Source organism: Nannobrachium achirus (assembly GCF_963921795.1).
Source record: "Nannobrachium achirus genome assembly, chromosome: 24".
Taxonomy (NCBI): domain Eukaryota; kingdom Metazoa; phylum Chordata; class Actinopteri; order Myctophiformes; family Myctophidae; genus Nannobrachium; species Nannobrachium achirus.
In genome coordinates this window covers 1,291,357-1,310,740 of record NC_137831.1, presented here as the reverse complement: position 1 = coordinate 1,310,740, position 19,384 = coordinate 1,291,357, and the positions used below count along the sequence as shown (strand labels likewise).

Genomic DNA, 19,384 nt, shown 5'->3' with positions numbered 1-19,384 from the left:
ACGCCTCGAGGCGTTGTGAGCATCTAGATCTGCTATTTTTATAATAGAACAGTGTTATACCAAATGTTATGTAGCACTGTAATATTGGATCATTCTGTCCTTGACAATAAGCAATCCTACTGTTTGAATGCTGTACAGACGCACACATGGAGCAAAAATAATGAGGATATGATAATGATAATGAAAAACATTTTTCAACTTCGACTTTTGACTTTCTCTGGTGGGAGTCGACTTTTCGACCATAAAATCATGTCCCTCGGGACTTCTGAAAAGGACTTCTGAAAAGCATCGGACCAAACGAGAGTCCGGAAATGTGCACGTCGGAAAACACAACTCACTGAACATTTCAGTGGAAGTACAGACAGACCTTAAAGGACCTTTAAGGTCTATTAAAGGACCAGTTCACCTCTGACCTTAAAGGACCAGGTCACCTCTGGGACAACCAGATCTTATACAGACAGACCTTAAAGGACCAGTTCACCTCTGGGACAACCAGATCTTATACAGACAGACCTTAAAGGACCAGTTCACCTCTGGGACAACCAGATCTTATACAGACAGACCTTAAAGGACCAGTTCACCTCTGGGACAACCAGATCTTATACAGACAGACCTTAAAGGACCAGGTCACCTCTGACCTTAAAGGACCAGTTCACCTCTGGGACAACCAGACCTTAAAGGACCAGTTCACCTCTGGGACAACCAGACCTTAAAGGACCAGGTCACCTCTGGGACAACCAGATCTTATTTTATTGTTGTTTGGGACACAATCAACACAATCCTTATTGTGTTATTTTTTGTTTTCAATCTGTGTTTTTAGATATTTTAGTATTTCAGCCGATTTCAGCATGCTACAACTGGTCAGTTGTAGGGCTGTCTTCGACACAGGATTTATGAAGTCGACTCGAGTCGCGGGGGTTAATCCGATGCGTCGACGAATCGTTTTATAGTCTACTTTGTGTAAAAAAAAAAAAAAAAAAGTGTTGCTTTAAACCACGTCAACATAATAGAATAATACATTAAGAGATGAATTGAATACACAGTGTTTTCGGTGATATCGGTGCGCGAGCACAAATGTTATCTGCATAGCAGTGTACAACCATAGAGTTATAACACACCGTTAAAACAAATAAAACATCTCTGCTGTTTCAACTCTGCCCCGTCTCTCTGCACTGTCTGCAGCGTGCAGTAGAGATGAGACATTCGCGAACGATTCCGCTCTCTTGAACGGCTCTTTTAAATGAACGATGGGATCCAGTCCGCAGTCGCGGGACACAGAGCACTGACAGAGTAATGAGTCAGTGTCGAGAACGGATTCATTTCAGAAAAGGATCATAAAAAGGTGGAGGCACAGCTCCTGCTTGAGCCAGTAGTGTGGACATGTCATGGACGCAAACACAGCGAAACACAATCATTCATCATGGATTACAACACTGGAACAATTCAGAAGCACTTTAATTAGAAAATGTAACTTGTAGCCTACACTTGTGTATGTTAATTTGACTTTAGAAGATTGTTTACTACTTCGTGGACGCGCGTTTGTGCTGTGGCAGGTTATTTAATATGGGATTTTGACAGCGTGCTTCCTCCTCTTAACGGAACACCTTCCCGGCTCTGAATGTTTTAACGAAGCGGCGGTTCTGAACCGTTCTGGCCGTTCCGTCTCACTTTCAACCCGACGCTGGTGCGAGACAATAAATAACTGTTCGCCAATTGCTACTTCTCATTGGAAGTACATGACACCACACCAGTCCAGCAGTGCACGCAGTACTGGCAGTAGTAGGCTAACTGGTGATATAAAAAATATATATATTTTCGCTTCGACTCAAACAATTGGCGTCGATTCCCGGGGCTTAAAACGACGCGTCGATTCGTCGATTTTTAGAAGACACCCCTAGTCAGTTGTAGCATGCTGAAATACTAAAATATCTAAAAACACAGATTGAACACAAAAAATAACTCAGGATTGTGTTGATCTTGTCCCAAACAACAATAAAATAAGATCTGGCTGTCCCAGAGGTGACCTGGTCCTTTAAGTCTTCTGGTAGTACAAGTTAGCCTTGTGTGGACATAAATACATTGTTAAAGTGTGTGTGTGTGTGTGTGTGTGTGTGTGTGTGTGTGTGTGTGTGTGTGTGTGTGTGTACTAACCAGCATGATGGCAGTAGCCAGAGCTCTCTCTTTAGCACACATCCTCTTCACCTGGTTGACCGGCCCCATGAGGAAGATGGTACTACACACACACACACACACACACACACACACACACACACACACACACACACACACACACACACACACACACACACACACACACACACACACACACACACACACACACACACACACACACACACACACACACACACACACCGAAGTCAGAGGAAACCATTAGGGCTGTCACTATTATTACATAATCGTCTAATCGTGATTATTTGACATTATCGCAATTATTTTGTCATAATCGTCATAATCGTGAATGTTGAAAAATAGTGGAAATAGCAGATCTACAAGCTCACAACGCGTCGCATTGTAGATCGGCTATTTCCACTATCAATGTTATTTTTTAAGTAGTAAGTTGTCAAATATGTCAGTAATTTCTTTGTGTGTTTAGGTTATGTGTCATATCTACCATGTACAACTTCAAAGCCTAAAAGCCAAACAGAAATGTAATTATCAACGACAAAAACACAATTAAATCGTTAATCGCCAATTATTTGAGTGACAATTAATCGTCATGTAAAATGTCACATCGTGACAGCCCTAGAAACCATGCTTGGGAACCTGGTGCTGACGTTCTGAACGGCCTTCACTGAATGTGTGTTCCAATCCATGCTTCTGTTGTATTCTATGCTAGTCTGGACAACTCAAATACTCTGATCTGGAAATTATAACTGCTTTTTAGTTTGGAGATCACTTGACTAGCGATTAGGGCTGTCACGATATGACATTTTACATGACGATTAATTGTCCCTCAAATAATTGGCGATTAACGATTTAATTGTGTTTTTGACGTTGACAATTACATTTCTGTTTGGCTTTTAGGCTTTGAAGTTGTACATGGTAGATATGACACATAACCTAAATATACAAAGAAATTACTGACATATTTGACAACTTACTACTTAAAAAATAACTTTGATAGTGGAAATAGCCAATCTACAAGCTCACAACGCGTCGCGATGCGACGCGTTGTGAGCTTGTAGATCTGCTATTTCCACGATTTCGGACATTTTTCAACATTCACGATTATGACGATTATGACAAAATAATTGCGATAATGTCAAATAATCACGATTAGACGATTATGTAATAATTGTGACAGCCCTAGTTTTGATGAGTTTGTCATTCACACCGCGGCCATCGCTACTCCTCCCCCTTATTTAATTATTATTTACAGATCTGCACTGATCTCAGAAACATCCCCAATGGAATCCTCTAGACTGAAAGAGAACTTTAACCCCAGCATATAAATATTAAGGCTGGGACTTTAACTGATTAATTGCAATTAATTAATTACAGAAAATTAACACGATTAAAAAAATGTATGCATTTTAATCGCACTTAGTTTTTGCACCACAGAACCTTCAGTTTCGGGCATATCAGAGCGCTTTGCTTGGCCCAGTGGATGTGAAATTTAGATTGAAAAAACTCACTCGTTGATTCCCTCGTACAACAAAATGTGTTTTACTTGAAAAAATAAATGCTTCTCAGGTCAATGTGCGATTAAAATGTGATTAATTGCGATTAATTAATCACAAAGCCTGTAATTAATTAGATTAAAAGTTTTAATCGCATCCCAGCCCAAATTCTTATATAAACATACTCTACCATACAGATTGTACAATATTCAAGTAAAGCCCTTTGCACACAGGCGTGTTTATCTGCACGGATAAAGCGGACAATTTCATTTTTTTTAAAAGAAAACAATGATTCTCTATGACCTCATGCACACCGGATCCGAATTAGCCGTGCGACGAGTGGCTGCGGCCGTGCGTTTTTTTTCTCGATCGAACCCAGTTCGATTTGTGCGTCTCGCATGCGGTAAAAACTCATCAGTCCTTTTATGACTCCTTTTGGGATCCGCAGCGCCGATTCCGCACAGCATTGCACACCAAATCCAATGTGTTTTATTCATGCAGCAAACGAAAAAAACGCAACTGTCCTGTGTGCAAAGGGCTTTACTCAAGTTACATCAAGCTTACAGGCACATAATAGTAAAGGTATATCAAACATATCATTTTCCAAATGTCGTCTGTCTGTCTGAGTGTCTGCCTGAAATCGCATCACCATTAGCATATGAACACACCTGACATAACTGTGAAGTTACAGATGTTGTCCAAAAATCATGCAGATCGGTACACAGTATCTCTGTAGCCATTAAACGAAACGGGTATTTCTTACATTGATGCTCCTACATATTAGCATGCAAGCACCAGTTAAAGTTACTTTCCATCCCTCATATACTGTGTGCACAGTGCACACCCCATAACCCACACACTGCACATCATTTCGGAGCTCATATCTTTGAACGGGTAAGGGCTAGTGATAGTAGTTTAGTTTAGTTTATTTCAATCATTCTTGTGGCATCATACACATCTTTTTCTTTTTAGTAGAAAATACAAAGAAAATTACTCAACGAAATAGAGCCACATTTCTGACCAAAAAGGCATAGGCTGAAGCAATGCTTATTATGCCTACCCTTTAACAACTAGTATAGTAGCATGGCACAAGTATAAGTAACACACTGTCTATATAAAACAGTGGCAGTACCCTACTTTTACCAGGGGAGGGCAGCGCAACTCCACACATAAAGTGTTTCCTCACTGAGAGAAGAGATGCAGTGATTTAAACCAATTAAATCATGGATATTGTTGTTGTCAGGTAGAAACCTTGTATCTCCATATTTAGACTTATGTTTTCTGATCAATTAACCCATTAAGACCTGGAATTACTTTAACTATTAAAACAATAGCAGATCTACAAGCTCAGCGCGGCACTAGATCGGCTATTTGTGAAAAGTTGTGAAAAAGTCTTGTATTAACACATGTGGGAGCGTGTTAGGCACCACACCTGTGTTGTTTTTGGCAGGCATTTTAGTTTTAGTCTTAGTCTTAGTCTTTTTGACGAAATGCTTATTAGTTTTAGTCAGATTTTAGTCATTTATATCCTTGATAGTTTTAGTCTAGTTTTAGTCGACGAGAACTCAAAAGGTTTTAGTCCAGTTTTAGTCGACGAACCCTCACAAAGGTTTTTAGTCAAGTTTTAGTCAATAGTTTTAGTCAAAAAGAAAAATGTGTCTTTAAATAAATAAATTAAGTATAAGACATTGGAAATAATCAAAGTTGACAGGTGCAATTGAATTCATGAAGCAATAGATGTACCGGTATATAGGCTAATTACACCTGCCCCATCCTATTTATATGCACAGTTCACACAGGAGGCAATTGTAATATAATATAATATAATATAATATAATATACAACAGGTAGTCGGGCTCTCAATGGAAAACAGGCTCTCCAACCGTGCATATAACGAGCACTACTGCACTGTCTCTCATCAAGTAAAGAAATCAGCTGCGTTGGTCACGAAAGACAGCAAGCGCTCCTCTCTCCCCACACTATGCTAGGTGGCTAGGCGGCTAGGCTAGCGGTTTTCATGTGACGTTCAGGGACATAGTAGCTAAATGAGTCTTTAAAAAATTACAAATTCCTATCGGACAAAAACTGGAGCCCCTCAGGGAACCGTTTTAGCTCCTTTTTATTTGTCCTTTATACCGCAGATTGTAGGCATAGTGAGGCAAAGTGTCACATGCAGAAATTCTCTGATGACACTGTTCTAATTGGTCTCATCAACAAGGATGACGATCGGGCCTATAAAAAGGAAATCGATCTATTTGTTCGCAGGTGCGATGATAACTTTCTACTGCTCAATGTAGAAAAGACCAGAGAGCTTGTTGTTAACTTTTGTAAAAAGAAGGTGCCTATCTCACCTGTCATCATCAAAGGGCAGGAGGTAGAAATAGTCCAGTCCTATAAGTATCTTGGTGTTCACTTGGACAGGGAGCTGGACTGGAAGATGAACACAGATTCTGTGTTCAAGAAAGCTCAGTCTAAACTTTTCCACTTGAGAAAGCTCAGATCTTTTGAGATCAGTAGGTCAACTCCTTCATGTATTCTACCAAGGTATCCTTGCTAGTGTCCTCTTTTATGCTGTGCTCTGCTGGGGGGGCAACATCACTGCCGATGATAAAAACCGAATCAATAAATTGATTAAAAAGGCTGGCTCAGTGATTGGCCTCCCTCAGGATACTTTGGATATCACCATAGCCAAGCCAATGAGGACCAAATTGAACACTATTCTTTCCTTCGAAGGCCATCCTCTCTATAAGGTATTTAAGGACCTGCGTAGCAAGTTCAGCAACAGGTTTTTGATGCCTATAATCTCTACTGAGCGAATGAAGAAATCCTTTGTTCCTGCTGCTGTTAGATTCCTTAACTTAACGTACATCGCTAGCTTGGTTTTTGGGAGGGTGTCATGTAACTTGTAAAGTCTGTTATTGTTATTTGTTGTGTATTTGTATGTTTCTTATATGTTGTCATTAATTTTGTGTATTTGTATTCGCTCTGGTGGCAAAACATGTTTCCCTTTGGAGACTAAGCAATAAACCCATACCGAATATCTTAATTACAATGAAATGAAGTTGACATATTTTTTGTTTTAAGGGCAACAGTTGTATAATAGCAATATTACACGAGAGGGTGTGGTGTATCTAATTATTGTACCTTCTGCACTGCCTACGGGCACTCGCCCTGCGGGCTGCGGCAACGCAGTCGGTACAATAATTACGATACATCACACCCTCTTGTGTAATATTGCTTAAATATAAGAATACAGGATGCATGTCTTTTTTGGTATGGTATCACTGAACTGACCACTTGCACTTTCACACTACAGAGTACAGACAACACGCACACACACACACACGCACGCACGCATGCACGCACGCACGCACACACACACACACGCGCACACACACACACACACACACACACACACACACACACACACACACACATTACCTGGCCAGTGAACAGACATTTCCCAGGGTGTAAAAAGCAGCAAAGATTCCAAGTCCAACCGTTGGTACCCACAACAGACATGTACCCTGGAACATGAATAATATTATTATTATTAATATAGTATTCAATATAATTTATTAATTACAACAACACACACAGATGGACCCTGAAATAGTGTACAGTAAGAAGCAGAACAAACAGGTACTGTACGCCAGGGTTCCTCAATAGGCGGCCCACGGACCATCTGCGGCCTGTGGGTGCAGCAACAACACTAGTATATCGTCATTGTACGTTGTGTACGTTCTTTCGCAAAGTAAAGCCCTGCTTCATCAAACAAGGCCGTTGCACAAAAGTAGTGAAAACAGCAGATCTACAAGCACACAATGCCTCGCGGTGCGAGGCATTGTGTGCTTGTAGATCGGCTGTTTTCACTAGTTTAAATCATTTTTAAAATGATAAATGCAAAACGAACGGTTTTGGACATACAAGATTTTCACCCGACAACGACGATATCTGAACTGTCACTGGAGTAGCGGGAACGCCACCGTCGCCCCCTGCAATGTTGTGGCCCTCGGCTTGGTACCCTAGACATAATTCAATGTTGTGGCCCTCGGCTTGGTACCCTAGACATGATTCAATGTTGTGGCCCTCGGCTTGGTACCCTAGACATGATTCAATGTTGTGGCCCTCGGCTTGGTACCCTAGACATGATTCAATGTTGTGGCCCTCGGCTTGGTACCCTAGACATGATTCAATGTTGTGGCCCTCGGCTTGGTACCCTAGACATGATTCAATGCTGTGGCCCTCAGCTTGGTACCCTAGACATGATTCAATGTTGTGGCCCTCAGCTTGGTACCCTAGACATGATTCAATGTTGTGGCCCTCAGCTTGGTACCCTAGACATGATTCAATGTTGTGGCCCTCGGCTTGGTACCCTAGACATGATTCAATGTTGTGGCCCTCGGCTTGGTACCCTAGACATGATTCAATGCTGTGGCCCTCGGCTTGGTACTCTAGACATAATTCAATGTTGTGGCCCTCGGCTTGGTACTCTAGACATGATTCAATGTTGTGGCCCTCGGCTTGGTACCCTAGACATAATTCAATGTTGTGGCCCTCGGCTTGGTACCCTAGACATGATTCAATGTTGTGGCCCTCGGCTTGGTACCCTAGACATAATTCAATGTTGTGGCCCTCGGCTTGGTACCCTAGACATGATTCAATGTTGTGGCCCTTGGCTTGGTACCCTAGACATGATTCAATGTTGTGGCCCTCGGCTTGGTACCCTAGACATAATTCAATGTTGTGGCCCTCGGCTTGGTACCCTAGACATAATTCAATGTTGTGGCCCTCGGCTTGGTACCCTAGACATAGACATGATTCAATGTTGTGGCCCTCGGCTTGGTACCCTAGACATGATTCAATGTTGTGGCCCTCAGCTTGGTACCCTAGACATGATTCAATGTTGTGGCCCTCGGCTTGGTACCCTAGACATAATTTGGCCCTTGGGGAAAACTAATTGGGGAACCCTGCCATAGAGTTAACACAGAAATCGCAAATTTAATGCAATTTCCAAATAGTAAAGTATAAAATACGGCTAGCATGATCAAGAACACAATATAGTAAAAGGCACAAAGCATTATAATTTACTTTACCGTTCGAAATAATGATTTGTTGGCTGTGTTAAAATAGCAGGGTTTACCCTTCAAAGCTGACGTCAGCACCAGGAAGTTGCTGAGAGATTTGCTGAGTGGGCGGGGCATGAATAGGGCTTATTGGGCAAACGGTGTCCGTTTTGCCAACGACCCCTCCTCGTGTGCCCTCATATAGCTAACAGGAAAGCCAGAACATTTCCACACCTTTGACCAGCTGTTTGCTGTTTGTGGTCTAGTCAGAGTGTACCTGTCGCCTCTCTTTTTTTCTCTTCGTCGGAAGCATGCTTGCACGTGGAAGTGAAATGCGATTCGGGTTGTAATTATGATTCACTGAATCACACATCGGTTCGATTCGCAGTTCGAATCGGAATCGGAACTTACAGTCTTACAAACAGACAAGACAGACAGACAGACAGACAGACAGACAGACAGACAGACAGACAGGTACATTACCAGTATAGACAGGGTCAGTATTTACCAGTATAGACAGGGTCAGTATTTACCAGTATAGACAGGGTCAGTATTTACCAGTATAGACAGGGTCAGTATTTACCAGTATAGACAGATATATTTACCAGTATAGACAGGGTCAGTATTTACCAGTATAGACAGGGTCAGTATTTACCAGTATAGACAGGGTCAGTATTTACCAGTATAGACAGGGTCAGTATTTACCAGTATAGACAGGGTCAGTATTTACCAGTATAGACAGGGTCAGTATTTACCAGTATAGACAGATATATTTACCAGTATAGACAGGGTCAGTATTTACCAGTATAGACAGGGTCAGTATTTACCAGTATAGACAGGGTCAGTATTTACCAGTATAGACAGATATATTTACCAGTATAGACAGATATATTTACCAGTATAGACAGGGTCAGTATTTACCAGTATAGACAGGGTCAGTATTTACCAGTATAGACAGGGTCAGTATTTACCAGTATAGACAGGGTCAGTATTTACCAGTATAGACAGGGTCAGTATTTACCAGTATAGACAGGGTCAGTCCCAGAACAAAACAGATGACGAAGGCTTTGACTCGGGTTCCCCAGGATAAGGTGGAAGCCTGGTTCGCTGCCTGAGAGAGAGAGAGAGAGAGAGAGAGAGAGAGAGAGGAAGAGAGAGAGAGAGAGAGAGAGAGAGAGGAAGAGAGAGAGAGAGAGAGAGACAGTCAGACAGACAGACACTAATGTATAAATATAACTAGCCCTTACCCGTTAGAAGATAATTATGAGCTCCAAAATGATGTGCAGTATGTGGGTTATGGGGTGTGCACTGTGCACACAGTATATGAGGGATGGAAAGTAACTTTAACTGGTGCTTGCATGATAATATGTAGGAGCATCAATGTAAGAAATACCCGTTTGGTTTAATGGCTACTAGGGTTGGACACGGTAACCGCCGTACCGCCGTACCGCGGTAAACCGAGGTCTACCGCGGTGTCAGTGTGCTTACCGCGGTAAAAAAGACCAAAAAAAAGTCAATTTTATATTGGAAAACAAGCGAGTTTTAAAACAGGGGAGAAGCGAGGACCGCATGCGCTCCATGCCGCTCTGCTCTGGGCCGTGTACCACATGTTGGAAGCCACATACGTCACTCTCACTCTCAGAGACACAGAGTCAGGCCAGGGCACCACAGCAGCCGCGAGAGGAGTACAGAGCAGCGTAAACTTTCTCTGTAATCCACACGACACAAGGATGTTATGTACATACCTTGTGTTGTGGCATATCTTTTTTTATTCATACGGATTACTGGCGGAGCGCGGGACGCGTGGACTAAAACCGAAAATGAAACCATTTTACTTTTTCCACCGCATCGCACGTTTTGCCCCGTCCGGCGGCGCGTCTGCGATTTTATAACCTTTTCTTGTAACTAAAACCTGTATATAGCAGCACTCAATCACTGCGATTTGAGAGTTGAGACGTGACGTGAGTTTACAGAATCACTGTACACGATCTGACTACCCGTCCTCTTCTGGTTTGTTCACACAGCTGTTTGTGTCTGAAAAGCTAAGTAGCTAGCCTACGTTACTATGGTAACCCGACAGTGCAGATCTAAAAGCTCAGAATGCGTCCCGGATGCGATGTGAGCTTGTAGATCTGCTCCTTTCAAAGCCATACCCGCTGTGCTGTACGGAGAAGTATAACTCGGGCAGTCAGGCTGTGAGGCGACTTTAGGGAAGATGATTGCAATATTTTGGCTTATCGCCGAACCTTAATTAATAGATACGGGGGTGCGGTAATTACCGCAGTACCGGCGGTAAATGGGAAGACGGTAATCGCGGTAACAAAATGTTGATACCGCCCCAGGCCTAATGGCTACAGAGATACTGTGTACCGATCCGCATGATTTTTGGACAAAATCTGTAGGAGTAGGCTACTGTGGTGCAAAAATGTGTTTTACTCAAACCCGCCTGCTGGTGGCGCTGTAACAGGGCCAGACACTCAGACAGACCCCCCCCCCCCCCCACACACACACACACACACACACACACACACACACACACACACACACACTCCTCCAAGCAGACAGCATTCTTGAATCAACAAAGTAAATCCTAACAGTTTTCTGACAAAACATATGCTATATATCAGTGGTTCCAACTTTGTCATGTCAAGTAACGCCAAAAAGATGTGTGTTTGGCTGCGGACCCCCACCTCAATCTCATTTTGTTTTTCTTCTGGGGACCAACAGAAGCAAAGATTTTGGTAACTTAAAAATGTTGCCTGGTGCTAGATGCAGAATAGATATTTTTTATTTTGTTGGCGAAATTGTCAATATATTTAGTCTTAGTTTTAGTCATCACAGCTTAGTTTTTATTTCGTTTTTATTTAGTTTTCGTCATAGTTTTAGTCTTTATTTAATTTTCGTCATAGTTTTAGTCGACCAAATCAACAGTGGTCTGTTGGACGATAAAAATATTTCATATCACGATTATTGTGACCAAAGAATTCTGGACTTACGATATTATCAGGATAATAACTTACGATATTATCACGATAACAACTTACGATATTATCACGATAACAACTTACGATATTATCACGATAACAACTTACGATATTATCACGATAATAACTTACGATATTATCACGATAATAACTTACGATATTATCACGATAATAACTTATGATATTATCACGATAACAACTTAAGATATTATCACGATAACAACTTGCGATATTATCAGGATAATAACATACGATATTATCACGATAACAACTTAAGATATTATCACGATAACAACTTACGATATTATCACGATAATAACTTACGATATTATCAGGATAATAACTTACGATATTATCAGGATAATAACTTACGATATTATCAGGATAATAACTTACGATATTATCACGATAATAACTTACGATATTATCACGATAATAACTTAAGATATTATCAGGATAATAACTTAAGATATTATCAGGATAATAACTTATGATATTATCAGGATAATAACTTAAGATATTATCAGGATAATAACTTACGATATTATCACGATAATAACTTATGATATTATCAGGATAATAACTTAAGATATTATCACGATAATAACTTATGATATTATCAGGATAATAACTTAAGATATTATCACGATAATAACTTATGATATTATCAGGATAATAACTTAAGATATTATCACGATAATAACTTATGATATTATCAGGATAATAACTTAAGATATTATCAGGATAATAACTTACGATATTATCACGATAATAACTTATGATATTATCAGGATAATAACTTAAGATATTATCACGATAATAACTTATGATATTATCAGGATAATAACTTACGATATTATCAGGATAATAACTTACGATATTATCACGATAATAACTTATGATATTATCAGGATAATAACTTAAGATATTATCAGGATAATAACTTACAATATTATCACGATAATAACTTATGATATTATCAGGATAATAACTTACGATATTATCAGGATAATAACTTACAATATTATCACGATAATAACTTATGATATTATCAGGATAATAACTTAAGATATTATCAGGATAATAACTTACACTATTACCACGATAATAACTTAAGATATTATCACGATAATAACTTACGATATTATCACGATAACAACTTAAGATATTATCACGATAATAACTTACGATATTATCACGATAACAACTTACGATATTATCACGATAATAACTTACGATATTATCAGGATAATAACTTAAGATATTATCACGATAATAACTTATGATATTATCAGGATAATAACTTACACTATTACCACGATAATAACTTAAGATATTATCACGATAATAACTTACGATATTATCACGATAATAACTTACGATATAATCACGATAACAACTTACGATATTATCACAATGATAACTTACGAATTACGATATTATCACGATAATCAATCCATGGAGCAGAACATCTGCCAAAGAATAGCCAATCTACAAGTGAGCTTGTAGATCAGCAATTTTTTGTAAAGAGATTTGATAGAGAGTGAAAAAAAGTATGTATATTATAAGTACATTTTACCAATAGAGGGTTTAAGTGGTACCAGATATGCAGCTCAGCAAATAAAAGGTGAATTGATCCCAGTGCATGACGGAGGACGATATCACCATAAATTAAATCTCCACGATACGATTATCATGAGTGTTTTTTTATCATGATGATAAACGATGATATGGCTTATCGTCTCATCATCCCTGCTGTCCAATAAATAATGGATCTTGATGTGAAAAAGGATGAAAAACCACGGCTTTAGAAACAAGCTTAAAGCTATACTGTGTAAGTTGCTCAACTAGTGGTCAGTAGCTCTATAGCAAACCGCGGTCGCGTCCACGTCTTGCGGACCGGGCCTCACACCCCCGCGTCTGCCTCCACCTCGCCGAGATCTATCTTTAGAGGGGTCCCTGGTTCCTGTGCGTTCAGGCATTCCGGAGAAACGGACTCCTTCACCCGAGTATAGAGACACACCGGCGCCTACAAATATGGCCGCCCTATTGTGATAGCGACCCCACTTCAAGATGCGCTGTGATTGACCGGCAGTGTATAACCCTCGCTGTGATTGGCTGGTAGTGTATGATGACGTAATTTTTCCACGAAAACCGGGCCCCGGTCAGGATCATAGAAAACATATAAAGAGAAGGCTTTAGAAGCTGAAAATAACGGAGTGGGTGTTCTAAAACTTTAGCGATTTAACAGTTAGGACAATTTTAAGATTTGTTTTATAAAAAAAGTTACATGGTATAACTTTTAAAAAAAACTCCCAAAAAACTTTACAGAGGAAAACAAGTCCAACGTGGCAACAGCCCTGCTAGTGCAACTGTAACTACTTTTTTGTACCACGTTTAGTACCAGTTTCACACCACTCTACCCAGGTCCTTGTAGGGGGAAAAAACCACACACACCAACGTACCGATAATTTACCAGGGAATTTACAGAGGAAAACAAGTCCAACGTGGCTTATAATAATCAGACGTGGCAACGGCACTGCTAGTGCAACAATAACTACACCAGTGGTAACCTCGCCTACCAGGCTTTCTGGGGGAAAGCCTGGTGTTCGTTCACAACAGGCCGTTTGTGATAAATAGGTTTCTGTTTAAACAAATGTATGTATTTTGATTTATATTAATATGAACTGTGAAACTATATTTTGGACATTAATCAGTCTGACTAAGGTCTACAGCAGATATGCAGCAGCTGTGGCCAGCTGTTCCATCAGGTGTCATATCCTTTGATTCACAATGAATGTTGACTGTCCTTTTGTTTACTGTCAGTCTGTGTCATTGCGACCGTAGGTCGCATTTACTATCAAACCCTGCACAAAGTGTGAGTCCGTCAGTCCGTCAGTCTGTCTGTCACACCTCACACGTCACACTCTTGCCCTGCTCATATCTCCGCAACCGTTGCCCCGATCCATGCCAAATTTTGCACACACGTTCCTTGCCTGCCAAACTACAACCTCCAAGGACCCCCGGAGCTCCAGGGACCTGGGGGGGACCCCCAGATGTAAAAAATGACCAAATGTGCTAAACTGACCAAATGACCACCCCAACGGGGCTGCTCACGGGGAATTCCTGGGGACCACCCACTCCTGGTGCTCCAGAACGGATGCAAAAGTGGTGGCGCCCCCAGTGGAGGACCCCTACACTGCAGCTCACATAAAATGCCGTAACTCCGGCTAGGAGCGACCGGGACAGCCGGGGCCGGTACCTATTCGTCCGCCATTGCCGGCACGGAGACCCCACCCCTCATTTCTCACATGGCCCTCTTCTAGCGCCACCATGAGGCCGATTCTTGCAAAAACCATTTTTGGACACTGCTCCTACAATTTTTGCCCTAAAATCACGCAAATCGGTACACAGTATGTCTACACTCATCCCATCAACATGAATCTCTCCCATATAGCGCCACCTCCAGGCCGAATTTTAAAAACACATTTTTGGACACTGCTCCTACAGATTTTGCCCTAAAATCACGAAAATCACTGCACAGTATGTCTACACTCATGTCATCAACATGGATCAGGAAGATTTTGGCAAAACACATTTTTGCCCTATTTGTGGAGATAAGTGACCTACGGTCGCTTATCTCCCGATTAGGGAGCCTTACTGGTTTATGTCACTTTGTAACCATCTGTCTGTCTGAGTAGGCCATGACTTTGTGTATTGCTACTGTATTTAAGGGTACGGTAAATTGACATGAAGTACTCAGTTTGAGCCTGGCCGGCCGTGAGGTATAGGTCAGTGCTTTTAGGACCCTGGGTCCTTTCTACTTGATTCTATGCCATTCCTGGACTTTGTTTTTGATGCTTCTCTGAATAAAGCTGCAAGGAACGACCACCTCATCATCTCCGGATTCCATATTCTTTTCTATTTTTAGTGAAAGTTCTATCTTTCTTTTATTTGTATTAGTCTGAATTTCTTATTTATCAGTTTGGTTTACGCCTAGTCTCGCTAGACTGTTGCCTCCGCGATTTGGTCAAATGCTCCCGTCAACAGTCTGGCAAACGGAAATAGAAACGATGAGTGTGAGATAAAGCGGATGTGATGCAACCGCTCCCTTGGTGCAGTAGAAATAACATGTCCTACTGGAAGCATTAAGTCTCCTTTCAACATTTCTGGGGGTGTTATTTCATCTTTCTCTGGTGTTATTGGTGTTACCTCCATGATGTTCTCAAACGTTTTCTTAAACTATACACTCATAACAAGAATAGGCCGCTCGAATGACTTTGTGTGAGCTATTGTGTTTCTGTTATGTTTCCAATGGGACTACAGTTCATTATAATGACTCTGTCTGTGCTAGTGTGTTTCTGTTATGTTTCCAATGGGACTACAGTTCATTACAATGACTCTGTCTGTGCTATTGTGTTTCTGTTATGTTTCCAATGGGACTACAGTTCATTATAATGACTCTGTCTGTGCTAGTGTGTTTCTGTTATGTTTCCAATGGGACTACAGTTCATTATAATGACTCTGTCTGTGCTAGTGTGTTTCTGTTATGTTTCCAGTGGGACTACAGTTCAGTGCAGCAGTGGCTACTTCTGATACTTGCCGTTCGGGAGCTGCCGTTCCAGACTCTATATAGCATTCGGAGATTGTGGAATAGTTGTCTGGCTACGCGTGACTAGTTTCTGCCCAACGCAGAAACCACTAGAAGAAGTGGCGTCGCTTTGATTTGGTTCCCTCCGTTTGTTTCCCCAATCCCTATTAATATGCTCCAGTAGCCTAGTGTAGTCTTGCCAGTCGCTACGAGTTGGACTAAAAGATGCATATCTCAAACAAACTTTTCAAAAGCAAAACTACTCTGCATCAAGGAGTTTATTAGGCAGGCCCTAAAAAGGTATGTCCTTGAGCGCAGGGAAATTATTTTGGGTTAAAACTGTTTCCGGTTTGATAGTTCCGGCAAATTGTAGTCCTTTGAGTACTACAACATGACGTGTTCCAGACCGGTTACAACCCAGAAAGTGAATGATCCCAGACCCAGACTACAACAATGGGGTTGTTGCTGTTTCTGCAGGCTGTGTGCGGAGAAGCTGGTTTCTATGTGTACACTGCTGATGTGTTGATTTACACACACACACACACACACACACACACACACACACACACACACACACACACACACACACACACAGGTGAGCTGGTTTCTATGTGCACACTGCTGTGTTGATTTAAACACACCTACATGAGCTGCTTGTGAGCTTGTAGATCTGCTGTTTTCACAATTTCTGCCTCTAATATTTGACAATTTGGCCAATGTTTAATTTGTCATTTTAGAGGTATTAAAAGGTCCTTAAATTGTCACTTCAGAAATGTGCAGATACCCTCTATAGTCTATACACTTAAACTTTATGTTGGTTTGTTTACTGTTGAGTGACAAAACTATGGTTCACAAAAATTCACATCATGTTAAAATAAAGTGGAGTCTGGGACCCCTCAGGGGGTCCAGAGTAGACCCACAGGTTGAGAACCACTTGGTAGCTAGTAGGACAACTTTTTTTTTTTTTTACAACAAGGGTTCATATTTTAGATTGTAATTAGAGTGAAGAAAAGGTGAGGGTAGATTGAGCATGTAGATCTGCTGTTTTCACAATTTCTGCCTCTAATATTTGACAATTTGGCCAATGTTTAATATGCCATTTTAGAGGTATTAAAAAGTCCTTAAATTGTCACTTTATAAATGTGCAGATACCCTCTATACACTTAAACTTTATGTTGGTTTGTTTAATGTTGAGAGAGAAAACAATGTTTCACATTAAGTTAATCATCTGGGGACCCCCCTAGGGGTCCCGACCCACAGGTTGAGAACCACTGCTCTATGGTATACAGGTAAACAAATCCAACATAACATTTAAGTGTATAACAGTATATGAGTCTATACTCTTAAACTTTGTTGGTTTGTTTACTGTTGAGTGAGAAAACAATGGTTCACATCATGTTAAAATAAAGTGGAGTTGGGGACCCCTCAGGGGGTCCAGAGTAGACCCACAGGTTGAGAACCACTTGGTAGCTAGTAGTACAACTTATTTTTTTTTACAACAAGGGTTCATATTTTAGATTGTAATTAGAGAAAAGAAAAAGTGAGTGTTAAAATGTTTTCAGTTGCTTCGTTCTATTGTTTTATCGCGTTTACCGTGCTAAAATGTGGGGCATGCGTACGCATGGGGGCATGCGTACAAGTGGCTAAATATGTCTTTTTAGACACAATAAGCCAGCAGTTTCTTTATTGCTATTTACAGTAACACTTCTAGCCCCCATAAGTCACATCCAACCATGAAAGGTTGCGTTGTATCTTGGGAATGGGCTTATTCTTAAAATGACATATTTAGCCACTTGTACGCATGCCCCCAACCACTGAAATAAGAATCTCTAAAACAATAGAAAGAAGTAAATGAAATAATTTTAGCACACATCTTTTATATTCTTTAATTACAAACTAAAATATGAACCCTTGTTGTAAAAAACTAAAGTTGTCCTTTTAAGTGTATGACAGTATAAAGTCTATACACTTCAACTTTATGTAGGTTTGTTTACTGTTGAGTGAGAAAACAATGTTTCACATTAAGTTAATCATCTGGGGACCTCCTGGGGGTCCCGACCCACAGCTTGAGAACCCCTGCCCCAGAGACCAGTGGTTTCCAAACAGACCCCCAACAAAGAGGAGTTTATTCAGTATGTGTTTGTCCCAATGGGAGCCAGAAGGATGAAACTAGCAGAACAAAGCTTTATAAAGTACTTTAAACAGAAAGCTACTAACATGTTAGTCACAGTGTTGTTGTGTTGGTTAGCATTAGCATGGTTAGCATCCACTCCTTACCTCCAGTATGTCCGTGCTGTCTCCCCCGCTGGAAGCATCTTCTCCCCGCAGAACCTTCTTCAGTTTATCCATCTAAAAACACCCAGAACAGCCTCTAAAACCAGACTCTACCGTCTCTGTGTGAACATAAGAGTTAGCTTTAAAGGTTTAAAGTGCTTTTACCCGCAGTTTAAGTGTTTAAATGTGTTAAAAAGTAGTTTTTTATTGTTGTGAGGAGGATGTTGTTTTTTGGAACAACAGGTGCACTCCGGTGGGGATTCTGTCCATCCCATAGCCCAGGGGGACGGAGAGGTGGTGGCTCGCGCTGTCATTGGTCAGCTTGGGCTTTTGGTTGTCCCGGGCGACCCCCTTTGGCGGCCAATCACAGCGCAGAAGGAGGAAACTTGAATTAAATCCCATGCTCTGGCTGGACGGACTGACAGACAGGGCCTGCAGTACCGCTCTGCGGCCACAGCAGGACCTGGGGGGGCGCTGTTTCACCATATGGTAGATAGATGGCAGTGTAATAATACACTATGAGTTAATACAGGGGTCTTCAACAGGGGGTCCGGGACCCCTAGGGGGTCCTCAGAGTTACTACAGGAGGTCCTCCAGATCTTTGAGTGATAGAAAAAAAGTTTTTCTCCTTTTTTGTATTAACCACTCGAACCCTAGTGTCAATTTCACCCTAGTGAAAATTCAGAGAAATTTAGACAAAAATAGCAGATCTTGTAGATCGGCTATTTTTGTCAAAGAGCTTTGGTGTAGAAGGGAAAAAGAGCAGACTAAGTACAGAGTGAAAGGTCAAGTTTATTAAGTATTGACGGTTCAAGTGGTTAAATATCT

At 41.0% G+C, this 19,384-nt stretch overlaps 1 protein-coding gene across 2 annotated transcripts in view; it reads right to left on the bottom strand.

The window, feature by feature from the left end:
• The window catches only part of LOC308280378 (vesicle transport protein SFT2B-like), a 26,536-nt gene extending 7,732 nt beyond the window's left edge, over positions 1–18,804 (bottom strand). For both annotated transcript variants that reach the window (XM_080720639.1, XM_080720640.1), the window contains exons 1-4: positions 18,560–18,804; positions 9,729–9,818; positions 7,083–7,168; positions 2,152–2,233 (exon numbers count right to left, since the gene is read on the bottom strand). In XM_080720639.1, coding sequence (XP_080576765.1) covers positions 2,152–2,233; positions 7,083–7,168; positions 9,729–9,818; positions 18,560–18,631 — 330 coding nt within the window. In that variant the 5' untranslated portion in view covers positions 18,632–18,804. The remainder of the gene's footprint in view (positions 1–2,151; positions 2,234–7,082; positions 7,169–9,728; positions 9,819–18,559) is intronic.
• Positions 18,805–19,384: the final 580 nt, after the last annotated feature.